We start from the raw sequence: 12,528 nt of genomic DNA on the forward strand, positions 1-12,528 counted from the left end.
AATTATTACAATATATCTAGTAATTATTTTAGTGATTGTATTTTACTACATTGTAGTCGTCTGGTTCATAAAACAGAACTGCAATAAATTAGTTGTGTTTGCATCTTTTTTACCTGATATTTTTTAACAACTAGCCCCTCAGTCTGTTACTATACCCCCTGTGTATGGGGTAAAGTCTGACAGTCGCTCTAAATAATATGAGCTCTGAAGGTTTAATTTAACCTCTTTCAATGTTCAGATATTATCAGTTTTCCATCTTAAAATCATTTAGTCCAAACTAGCCTAGTACCCACTGGAAGAACAGCAAAATACGTCATTAAGAGAAAGTGACTAATTTTAATGAATGAAATAAGATGAATATAAGTAAATAAAATATGAATATAAATGATAATAATTGGATATAAATAGTAAATCAATGCAAATAAGTTATTACTACTACTAATAAAAGCATAATAATAAATTAAAATAAATAAATCGTGTTCAGGGGGCGGGGCCACAGCTCTGCCGGCTCCAGCGCTGAATGAAGCTGATTTAAAGGAGGCACGCGGGGCGGCTGTGGGGTGACGGTGAAGCTGTGTGGCGGCTCGACCTCGGCTCGACCTCGGCTCGACCATGGGCAAAGTACACTTTTATGCGCTGTGGTCGTTACATGAAGCACCTCGTCAGTTTATCAGGTGGGACGCTGATTTTGCAGAGTGCTGAGCTTCTTTTAAAGCGGTTCTTTCTGAAGTTCACTGCCTGGTGCAAACCTGTTTGTGTTCCTTGTAGCAACGTGAACCGTAAAAGTTACCAGGTTCAGATGCCGCTGCCGTTGCCCAAGCAGCTGGTGGTGTTCAGCCTCGGGGAATGGACCTCATTTTCTTGTGAGACAACAGTATTAATTGAGGTATCAGTGAGCCCCGACGTGAAGCCCCAGAGAATTGGGATCCTTTCTCCGCACTCGAGGTGGGGACGTATATAAAAACCTCCTCATATCTAACCTTGCAGCATTTACCCCTCCTCTTAAAACCCCTGTCCGCGGTGTGCTCCTAACTGCTAACTTCTCTGCGTGTCTGTGTCTCGGAAGGTGCCTGGTGTGGGAAGGAGACTGGACTCTCGACCTTCTAGCCGAATCAGCAGAGAAAAGCCGGAGAGGTGTTTACGCCAAAGTGGTGCTCACTGTTTGTGGAGAGGTATTTTTCACGGTTTCTGCAGCTTTACACTAGGTGGTTCATTCATTCAGGCAGTGAAGCTGCATGGCGGTTGTTTTCTAGGCCTAATCGTTAACCTGTGGAGGGGTTGGGCAGTGTTCTGGGGGGCGGGGCTTGGGCGAATGGATGAGTGCAGAATCGGGGACTGTCCTGCAGTGGTTGTGTAAATACTGTGAAACACTTCCTCAGCTAGAAGTGGAAGTATTGAAGCCAGTTTCTCCAAATGTCTGTAATTCTGTCACTTACCGTACTAATCAGAACAAGGGGTCATGCAGTTTGTAAATATCTTATTTATAATATTAATAGTAAACCTACATATGTCTTCAGAGTGTTATGTGAAGTTGATGATCGTAAAGGTGTTGAATACATTTCTAGGCCTTTGGACACTATTTTGCCTTAGAGCACCCTGAATGTATCTCTCTGCCATGTCCGGACTTTAGAAAACATGTTTTGGGCCAACGCCTCTTCCTTTTTTTTCCTCCCCCTTCCCTTCTTAGGTTTGGTGGTCCACATTCATAACCTGTGTCTGTCTGTCTGTAAAGTAAACACACACTTGCACATTGATGTGTTTTTGCACTTCGTCTCCGTCATCAGCGCATGCATACAGGAAAAATATGCATGAAATTCAATCCATGTTACCAGACTAAAGTGTATATAAAGTGAATTTTAAAATAATTTTAATTATAAAGTTGTCCTTTTTTTTGTTTGTTGTTTTTTTGGGACTGATCTCATTAATATTTTTCAGGCCTGTGTGGACATGTGCAGTCTGATCTGATCTTTTCAATTCAGATTTGAGTCACTTCAGTCCGAATCAGTATTAAAAAAAAACAGTGTTGAGTACAAACCTTGCAACATAGTAACTTGGGTATGGTGACAAGGGACTATAACTTAGTCTAAGGTCATGACTGGAAGTGGCATGACCACATTAGAGTAGTAACCATGTTGGAAGCAGAAGCTGTTGTAGCACTGCTGCTTGATAAAACAAGAACAATCTCAAGATCAGAGAGGTATACATTAGAGCAAGAGAAAAACTGTTTAGAAGGTGTTGTGGTGTACTCTGTCTGACCTCTTGATTAGTCATCTCATCTCATCCAGTGTGTTTAAAGGTGTGGTACACAGATTTTCACTCTGCTGTTTGGAAAATAGGTGAGGGCCAGCTTTGTTAGCAGCACACCGCTGGTGTCAAGAAAACGACCGGCTTCCAGCCAGTCCTCCAGCCTCTGCCAGACCATTCTGGGCAGCGGTAGCAATAACAATGTGAGTAGTGTTTTAAAGCTGAAATTGGAAATCTTAATCTTGTTTTAGATTAATTATCTGCACACTTAACAGCAATGGTTTGAAGCAATACTTTCAGTTCAGGTTTGTACTTTTCTGGCACAGTTTAGAAAAAAATGACTCATTTTTATTGTTTTTCTATTTTGAATTAACATAAGATTAACCAGTGTTTAACTCTAAGTAATATTGCTCATCTTTCTCAAGATCATATCACAGAGGTCATCGCCTGAGGACACTGTTAGTTATGCCGAGCTCAAAACAAGCAAGGTGGATATACAGAACACTAGCCTGGGAGTGTGGGCTCTGGTAAGCTTCAACAGCTTGGCTAATTTAATGAGTAGAAAACTGATTTGATAGAATCAATAGAACACTAGCTGACCTCTTTAGGCCAATATTACATTTTCCTAAAGCTGTGCATGTGTCTCCTCACAATTTTTTTTGGTGTCTAAAGGATAAAACTCCAAGGCGGTCAGTGATGGGAAAGAGAGGTCGCATTTGGAGCTATGAGGGACCTGAAACACCCCAGAAGTCAAGCCAAGATTCAAGCCCCAAGAAGCGCAGACTGAGCATAATGTCTCTATCACAGAACGAGGAAGTTGTCAAAAGGAGGAGGAGTTGCAGAGCAGGTAAATGCCTCCCCTAGTTCCCCATTTTATTTATTTATTTACTAGCTAGGTTCTGGATGTCTGTGAAGCCCAAAAGGCACTGGGTTGAACAAGAAATTATAATTTTGCTTGTTTTGCTTGAAGCAGTATTTGTCAGCAAGCTACTTGAGGTGACATCCCCTTAGCTTGCCTCATTTTAAGCAGATCTGACTTTGGGTTTGCCACTATCTGGCAAACTTAGAAATCCTGCTTTGTGGAAAGGATTTTGTGGACCCACTTGCAGGATGATCTACATGAGACCAGGAGGCCTGCAGTTTCACATTATATCTGCATGAAGCCTAAATAAATGTAGTGGTAGAAGAAGTAGCGCATATAAATGAAATTATGGCATTTCTTCATTTATCAAGCACAATTGTTTGCAGAGCACCCATCAAAGCGCTGGAGGCACACCATGTGTTTAAGTGATCCCGACACAGCTCTTCTTATTGGTGGAGAGACTGCAGACAAGGTCCACTGTATAGACCCCATATGGAAGCTGGAGATTGGTGCGTTGTGGGTTGCGCTTGTGGGTTTTTGCCCCCCCTCCCCCCTTCTTTCTTTCCTCCTTCTCACACGAGCATTTGGGTTTGGTGGCTAGGTAGGTGTAGCTGGCACTTAAGTCTGAGATTATGAGCAGATTTATGCTTCTGTCAGTATTTGAATGGATTGAGAGATCACTTTTTTTTTTTTTTAAATCTCTTGCTCCCTATAGATGGGGATTTTTGGTTCCCCATGGATTTTTCTGCAGCTGGGCCACTTCCACCCAGTGCCCAAGGCCACTCTGCAACTTTTGACCCTGAGAGTAAGGTTGTATATGTGTATGGTGGCTTGAGAGAAGGTCAGCGATATAGTGATATTTACATGTTGGACACTTTAACCTGGAAATGGCAACTCATTAAGGTAGAGTTTTCAGTTCTCTGTAATCTGGAAGCTTGCGTACATGGAGTTTATCAAAGTTAATCAAAATACTAAATCCTGCCAGGCAAAAGGAAATGTCCCGTCATTGGCGTACCACAGTGCCACCACCTACAAGGGTGAGCTCTATGTGTTTGGAGGGCTGCACCCCAGTCGTGGTCCTGGAGGCAAAGCATGCAGTAATGCGCTGTACATCTTTAACCCTGAACATGAGCTGTGGTACCAACCAATTGTGGAGGGTGACCGTCCTCTACCCAGGTTTGGGTGAGTGTGCCTCTCTGGGCATAATTTATTTTCAGAACACTTGGTATTGTATCTCTGAAGTGACTCAGCTTTTTGATGTTTATTCATATTTATAAACAGGCACTCCACCACGCTACTGCCTGACAAACTAGTCATATTTGGAGGCCAAAAATCTGCTGCCTACCTCAATGATCTCCACATTCTAGATCTTGGTAGGATAATTTATTATTATATACTTATTTGTTTTAGTATTTTTGGAGTCATGAAATGGCATGTTTGTTGATTTAAGCCAAATCTGTTTGGCCAAAATGCTCAATTTTTTAAAATCCAATCACTAGTGATGACCCTGCTCAACGCACAGGGATACACAGATTCTGATTGCTTGCATTGTTTTGTTTTTCACAAAAAAGGCTTTATGGAATACACTGCAGTGAAGTACGAAAACATGCCACCACTGGCCCGTGGGTAAGAATGTTCTTTAACTATCAGTAATTTCTCATTTTAACTGAATATCATAAAGCCTTCAATACAGTGTATTGAAAAACAAGGATATTAAAGGTTATCCTGCTTTTGTTAGAGTGACTGTCTCTACTGTCCAGGAAGTCTTTCTACTACATCTTTGTGTGTGTGTTTAATTACATTGCTCAAGGGCACAACAGTGGTAGCTTGGCTAAACGCATAACCCTGGGTTCCCCAAATTTGTTTTTCTTGAACAGAAAGCTATCAAAAGATCCAAGCAAGCGAACACTCTTGTAACCTAAGGCAGGGTCATTTGCCGGCGAGAGCTTGACAGTTTTTGTCTGTGTAGTTCTCTGAGGCGCCATCCACAATGGACTGTATTGAGCAGAATCAAAATCCAGAAATCTGGAATAGTACATTCATGACCTCATGATCATTCATGAGTTTTGTTTTTCTCCCTCTGTGTTCAGGTTTCATGCTGCACTACCCATGTCTGACAACAGGGTGCTGATCAGCGGGGGCTGCAGTGCCTTAGGAGCTCTACAGGATCTCCATCTTTTCAATCTAGGTCAGCCGTGCCATTAACAACCTAATCACTGAAACACTCTTAGTACAAGTATACTTTGCAGGGGTTTTATTAGCTCAGATTTAATTCATTTTGGATAGCTAAAACGTTTCTATGTATGTGCTTCAGAATAAATAGCCTTGGGTGTTGGTTTTTGCAGATACCAGCTCCTGGACGTCAATGGTGTGTCCGTTGCTCTGCTCAATGCCTCGTGCTGGCCACAGTCTAATCAGTCTGGAAGGCACTGCTGTTTGCAACACTGATGCAAGGGCACAAGGAGACCGCCATCGTTCCCGTCCTGCCACGCAATACACAGTCTTGGTTTTTGGGGGTTCAGACTGTGCTGGAACGTTCTATGATGATGCCCTCAAATGCATAATTGAAATCCCTGCTGAAGGGCAGAGACTATAGACAAAAGGAGGGAGTGAGGCCAGTTATGGTTTCCCTACAAAGCTTAGTTTTTAGTATAAACTGGAAGACGCTTGAAATTTTCTCTAAGCACTTTTGAGTGAAAATGGAACTTCACTTATTTATTTATTCTTATTTTTTCTTTTAAAGCTGATTTATAGATTTGAGATTTAAACAGCTGTTTTGCAGCTACAGTTTTGTAACTTATTGCCTAAAGCAAACATCCATTTTTTTCCCCCAATAGAATTACCTGTTTAGCAACTTCAGAGCCTAATAACAGGCTGATTGTCATTTTTGTGCAATAAATGTTTTTCCACCGACCAAAAGGCACGTTTAACATATTGCTCTTTATTTTCACTTTATTTGTAACCTTAAATCACCTTCACGGGTGTTTATGTAGTTTGTCTTATTGTGTTTTTGTTCCCCCCCCCCCCCTCTTTTTCTTTAAATGTCTCACTTTGAAATGTATTCTTGTTGAAGTTGCAGAAAAGCTAATGAAAGTTCAACATTCCAACACAACAATAAACACAACCAACAAATGGAACTAGACTCTTGATTGACTGATTGAAGTTGCTTTAGTAAAATCTGCCTGGCACTACTATCCCCATATTTAACCAAGATGTTCAAAAAGACATTCATGTTCGCATATCATCAGGAGTATCTGGCTGACAGGATGGATGAGTCACTTTGAAGGCTTCAAGTTCCAGTAAGGTCTGGTTCAGCCTCTTGATTGTGGGAAACTGGTTCATGTCCACTTTGAACCTTGTGTCAAGAAGATCAGACAATGGATTTATGAGACCATGTTTCAGTATGGCATTCCACACAAATTGCATTTGTTTGTGTTTGAGTCCTACCTTTCAGAATTGTAGACCTGGGGCACAAGACAAATGTCTGCCATGGAGATCTACAAACAGAAGGTTCATAACCTTTAATTTAAAATCCTCTGATCCATGAGGCTGTTTACCCTGTGCATTTGGCTCAATTTAAGGAGACATTTCTGATGAAACATTACCTTACGCTATATAAGTATAAAGTACTGTGCTCTGTTTAACAAAAGAACATGATTTTTATATGGCATTTATAGAAATTATAGATTCTAAAGAAATTGGACAAACACCAGATATCTTTTCATACGATGTACTGATTGAGGGTGGGTCTGGATGCTACATTAGCCTATCCAAGCAAAGTTGGTAATGTGTCCTGCATTGTCTCAATATGAGAAGTAGTGTTTTTTTTTTGTTTTTTTTTAATCAACCACGTAACAATCCAGCGGTTGAATAAGGAACTGCAGCGTTCGATGACCTCATCCTACAGCAACTCACAAAATATGGATCACATTCTGACCAGCTTTCAGGATTGGCTAAAATGTTGTCCAGTAGCATACATAGCTAATCAGTCCTCCCATCTCTAACTCATCTTGCAATCAGTGCTGTAGTAGTAAGATGTTTAACAGATGCCAATAAATTCAAGGAACCTTAATATCTAGCAATTGTATTGCCCCATGTCAGCTAGGTCTAAATGTAGTGAATTGTACAGTAACCCCAGCCATTTTTTTCACAATGCACCAATTTCAAATTACCAAGTAATCCAACACGTTTTATTTACTTGATTGTAAATCTTAAGGCTCTCTTGAGGCTTATTAGCAGTCTGCATCATGTATATTCTGTGGTCATCCAGTCTTCAGTGGGCTACCAGGTTTTAAACAACTTCCCAAAATTTGATTTTGAATAGCTTCACAGGCATCAGCACTTTGTATGCCTCTTTTGTAAGCTTTCTTTTGTAAAAACAAATATAAGGATCTGTGATTCCTTCACTGTTCAATCATTATAGAACTACTGCACATGCCCCTTGAAGGCTAACTGCAATTCAGTGTGCTGTAGTACAAAGCCAAAACACATACTGTGTTACCTCACTCTCTGACAGAACATCTGTCACAGTCTGCCCAGTACACTGTTTAAAAGTACAAGATCCTTGAGGAACGTCTACAGTTTGAAACTGGAGGAACCTCCAAAAGGTTCTTTGATGAACCTTCGAGGAACCCTTTTCTTTTGTTCCTCAAGCACACTCATCAGTATTGGTTCTTTACCTCATTCCCAACACAGTATGTTCCAGCTGTCTGTTTCAGGATGGGCTCCAGAGCTGCAAAAGACAAGACTGATTATTAAGCAAACTGTTAATCAGAGTGTTTAACTATAAACTGCTAAAACCATAAATTTACCTTCAAATCCTCGGATTATGAAATGTTGAGCCCACTGTACCTTTTCTGCCCCAATTTTCTGTATCACGTAAAGATTCTGGAAAAGTAGCATCACAGTTAGTACCAAGACTGGACAACAAAACAAGACATGCTTGGGTTTTCAAATGCAACCATATAGTACAAATGGCATCGCCAGACAACCAACATGCTCAGATTGTCCTGGACTGGAACAAGCTACAAAACAATCCACTTCTATGCCGGATCAGGAGTGGGTGGGGATTTAGAGACAGTGTTGTTGCAACAGCAATGTAAAAAAAGAAGAAAAAAAGAAAAGAAGCTTTTGATCTTTGTATTTTAATCTTTTGTTCTTAAACAAGTCAAGTTTTAAGTAAGAGGTGCACTTAAGGAGAACTGGCGTTTAAACAACACACAGTGACAAAATCTTTAGTGATATAAAACATGCTTCATCTTCACACTGTGTTTAGGTCTATTTTAGGCATTATGCTGCTTCTTGAAGAATTTGACAGATTAGTGACCCCTGCTGACCAGGCATAATCACAAGCATAAGCATTTTAGAGTCACGTTTGCATTTTTGTGTAGACAGAGTTAAAAAAAAAAAAAAAAAAACAACAAACAGCTGAATCCAAAAAGAAAAAGTACTTTTTCTTTAATAATTGGAAACGTGGATGTGGGCCTTAATCTTAGCACAACTTCGCAAGATTCCCTAAAAGCATCTTAGTGTTCATCATCTTAACTGCTCTACCATTTGAGAGTCATTTCTGTGCTGAGATGCTTTCCAGAAACCCGGCCCTGATCAGTTAAAATATGTGTGTGTTATAAAACATGCAGTTACAACAGCCCTTTGCAAATAAGACTGGATGACCTGATTTAGTAGGTTAGTAAAGACTTAAGAACTTAAGTGAAAACATGGAAATGAATACATGTATCATATAATAGCTATAATTAATTAATAGCAACAATAAATCTAAATTAAGATATATAGAGAAAAGGAATTCGAGTAAATAGAAAATAGACTTTAGGACATTTTAAGTGGAAAATATCAGGTAGCTAGCTGGAGTTCAGACCTGAAGAAATAATTCAAATTTGTTCATACTGCAAAGCATAAACAACATAAACTAATATTCTTAAGCAAATCTCACATGGTCAACCCTTTTACTAAGACAAGCAATGGTGAAATTAGTCCTACATTAGTTTGCATAAGTATTCAGCTGCCTCATAGTAATCCAGGTAATGGATGCATTTTCCAGACCAACACACATCATCTTTGAATCTTTTTTGGATGAGTGTCCACAAAATTTGCACACACTGATGAATGCTCACCAAGGCATGTTACTGCAACACTCTGAAGTTCCCTCAACAGTGCTAATGCCTGTAACTCACAGTACAAAATTACACTACACTGTAATTATGAGGCAAAACTACTGTATTTGTGTCTACAGTTTTTTGTAGTCGCTGTACACAAGTGTGATTGATTAGCAATGCCATCTTGATATGTATGAGAAAACATACCACACACACACACACACACACACACATTCACTACAGCTGTCCTGCACTTTGATTCGATGTAGGAATTTGTAGTAACCATTTTACAAAATTAAATCAAGTTAAAAACACAGTTTGGTCACTGTGTTAGGTATCTATGAATGCCTACTGCAACATTTTTGCAGAATAAGAAAAGAAATAAAAAGAGGAAATCTGGTGAGCTGGTGAAACTGTGTTAGACTATAGGAGTGATTTTCTCCTTCAGTTTAGTAGGGCTGAGATAAGCTGCTGCAGAACTGCCTATGACTGAGCTGAGGAATGTTCTTGTATTTTATACACGTACTAAACTTACCTGTAGAGGCTGGATGCCGGAGGCGATGAGGTCGCAGATCATGCGCACCTGAGCCCGCTGCTTTGGGTCAGAGGGGAGGAGCCGTGGCTGTGGCCGAGTTTCATCAATGTACTGGATGATGGCCAGCTAGTGGCAAAGGTAGGTCCATGTGTTTATTGTGAGAACCCACGCCACACGGTTGGTTACAGGACTGACACTGTCTTGATTTATAATTAAACATGGCTGTAACTCTTATCACATGAATTAGCCATAGTACAACTTACTGACTGAGACAAGGTGAAGCCATCAATGGTAACAGCAGGCACTTGCTTCATTGGGTTCAATGTTTTAAACTGATCTGTGAGCTGAAGAGGATATACAGAGTTAGATACACACACAATATATGTTCAGAGGGCCCATGTGCTACATTCTGCTTAGACTGTATCTGCTCCCTGAGGTCTACGTAATGTGATGTGTGTTTTATGTACCAAAAACAGTTCATAAAATTCACCTGACATATCCCTGAGAATTAAACATGTTGTTCATTTACTGTGTCTTTAAGAAAGGTTTTATAAGAAAGGCCGCATATTATGCTTCACTTAGGCCTTGTCCACACACACATAGATATATATAGAAATATTTTAAAAACACACTGTGAGAAATCTGAAAACGTCCGAAAACGTGGGGGATTCTCAACACAAAGTTCGGACTGGTGTCTCGCGAGTACAAACTCCCAAGGACCGGTGGAGTCTTTCTGGGATATTTGGCTGTGCCAAGTCCACACAGGTCACGTCCTGATGCATCCCCAAAAACACTGGGATAACACATCCGGGCATCTAGACTGTACTTGGCTAGAAGTTGAGGAACTTTTGAATGGACCAGTACTTGGGCTTCAACTGATGATGTTTGAACTGATGAGTGCACAGGAACACAAGCACAGACAAGAACACAGTTAGAGAAACGGCCTGTGCTTCATCTTTGCGCCGTACATCTGTATGTAGGCTAATATGCAGGGGGGATTCCCAAGATAAAGTACGGCAAGTTCTGATTGGTGTAACTGTACATATGATGTGCAGTAATATTTAAAAATTAGAATAGTAGCAAGATATGTAATGCATTCTGGGATATTTGGCAGTGCATCATTTGTGAAATGTTAGCACCCCCTGCCGGGCTGGCATGATCACACAAGCTTACTAGGGCCGTTCTTTTGTGGACAGACAGATTTTCAGAGACGTTGTTAGAGAGATGGAAGCGTGGACAAGCCCCTAAAAAGAGGGATGGTCTAAATGGCTGAAGGCTGAATAAACCTCACATCACAAAAACAATGGCTTCATATACGAACGGTATCGACTTTGGAATTGAACAATATATTTTTACATTTAACAGTATTTACTTACCATGTCAACTATCTCTACTTTCTAAAAAAAATAGTTCTCCATGATATGGATATTTTTTATTAGAATAAAACAGATTCAGTTAAATCACATCACTGACAAATCAACAGCTTGAGCGCTTACCTGCTGGCCTCCATCCTTAATAAGGTTTACAGGTACTTGATCATATTCAATACCCTTCAAGGCAAAGGCTAGTAAAACAGTCAAACACATTTATTTCAAATTACTGAGAATGTCCTTCGTTTCTCCTCAATTTCTTAAAGACACACATTCATGATTAAACAGATAAACGAACTGAGCTCACCTATCCGGACTCGCCATGAGCATGAACTTCTGAAATATCCGTGAAGCACGGGCTAGAAATGAGAAGCGGGTTATTATACAAGCAGCTATTCAAAGTCAAAACACTAAAGAGGATAAAACGAGACAAATATCAATTAAACCTTAGTCTGAGTCGCCATGATATTCACTATTGTAACTGTACAAGAAGTGAGGAAAGTTTTTGAGTTATGTGAGGAGAAATCCTCTGTCCAACCAATGAAATTACCCCCAAAGCACCCTCCTCTTTTTCATTAACTATGTGACTAAGCAGTTATATGGGTTGCGTGCTAAATCCCCAAATGCCTCCCTACTCCCTACATAGTGTGCTACATACGTAAGGAAAATGGCTCGCATACGAAAACAGGGCGCTGCAAGAAGCCAAGCAGCTGTGAGAGACCAACCCTACTGGCAGCTGCACACAAACCAGGCTTCTGTTGCATGATAGATTTGTGAATTACCTTCATTAAACATGCCGCAGATGTTCGCATTATCCACCGCTGTGTGTTTTATTTTATTGCAAGGAATTACAGCGTTCACTTCACTGCTCAACTGCCCCTCGTTCAAATGCATACGTTTCTTACTCGACTTTTTCTGTTCCACCTTAAAAGGTGCAGCAGTCACCGTAGACGATCACATGCGCTCCAGTGTAACAGCTGCACAATTTAAGGTGGAACTAAACAGATCAAATTAGAAACGAAGTCTGAATATTTAAATGCTTAGTTTAATAGCTTTCTCACTAGACCAGGCTCTTAGGCTAGATCTAAACAGCTAATGTTTGCACACAGTGCACGCGTATTAGTACTGTGTGGCAAACACCGACATTATATAACTTTAAGCAGCGATCCACATTCCCATTAATATATATCGCACTTCTTCCTCACACACGTCCGTTACACCAATCCTCGCTCACCTTACTTACCCGGGGGCGGTTCCTTCAACAAGAAGCCTTATAATTGGGTCACTCTCGCAGCGAGGTCCCCAATCGTCCTTCTCTATTGGTGGGAGGATTTTTTCCTTGGACAATGATTGGCTCCGCCGCGTTCTCGGCCCGCCCAATTTCAAAGTCGTCGTGGGTTAAAG

General features: G+C 40.5%; 2 protein-coding genes across 3 annotated transcripts; one reads left to right on the plus strand and one right to left on the minus strand.

Moving 5' to 3' along the window:
* The first annotated feature begins 649 nt into the window (after positions 1 to 649).
* LOC140564617 (uncharacterized) lies at positions 650 to 6,230 on the plus strand. The gene is made up of 12 exons (XM_072690212.1): positions 650 to 945; positions 1,067 to 1,172; positions 2,337 to 2,447; positions 2,670 to 2,771; positions 2,917 to 3,091; positions 3,493 to 3,615; positions 3,822 to 4,009; positions 4,092 to 4,288; positions 4,388 to 4,479; positions 4,678 to 4,732; positions 5,197 to 5,294; positions 5,452 to 6,230. The coding sequence occupies exons 1-12, from the start codon at positions 650 to 652 to the stop codon at positions 5,700 to 5,702; spliced, it is 1,794 nt and encodes a 597-aa protein (XP_072546313.1). The 3' UTR covers positions 5,703 to 6,230.
* Positions 6,027 to 12,293, minus strand: gstz1 (glutathione S-transferase zeta 1). 2 transcript variants are annotated; one of them, XM_072689508.1, is made up of 9 exons: positions 11,907 to 12,293; positions 11,432 to 11,483; positions 11,251 to 11,318; positions 10,018 to 10,098; positions 9,755 to 9,880; positions 7,918 to 7,993; positions 7,786 to 7,838; positions 6,554 to 6,603; positions 6,027 to 6,461 (listed from the first exon to the last, which is right to left on the minus strand). In XM_072689508.1, exons 1-9 carry the CDS (start codon positions 11,934 to 11,936, stop codon positions 6,335 to 6,337), a joined length of 663 nt encoding a protein of 220 aa, XP_072545609.1. In that variant the 5' UTR covers positions 11,937 to 12,293; the 3' UTR covers positions 6,027 to 6,334. The 2 variants fall into 2 exon arrangements, with proteins under 2 accessions (XP_072545609.1, XP_072545610.1); XM_072689509.1 differs by lacking the exon at positions 11,907 to 12,293 and adding an exon at positions 11,571 to 11,673.
* Between the last annotated feature and the right edge of the window lie 235 nt (positions 12,294 to 12,528).

This window comes from Salminus brasiliensis, chromosome 10, assembly GCF_030463535.1.
Source record: "Salminus brasiliensis chromosome 10, fSalBra1.hap2, whole genome shotgun sequence".
NCBI classification, from domain to species: domain Eukaryota; kingdom Metazoa; phylum Chordata; class Actinopteri; order Characiformes; family Bryconidae; genus Salminus; species Salminus brasiliensis.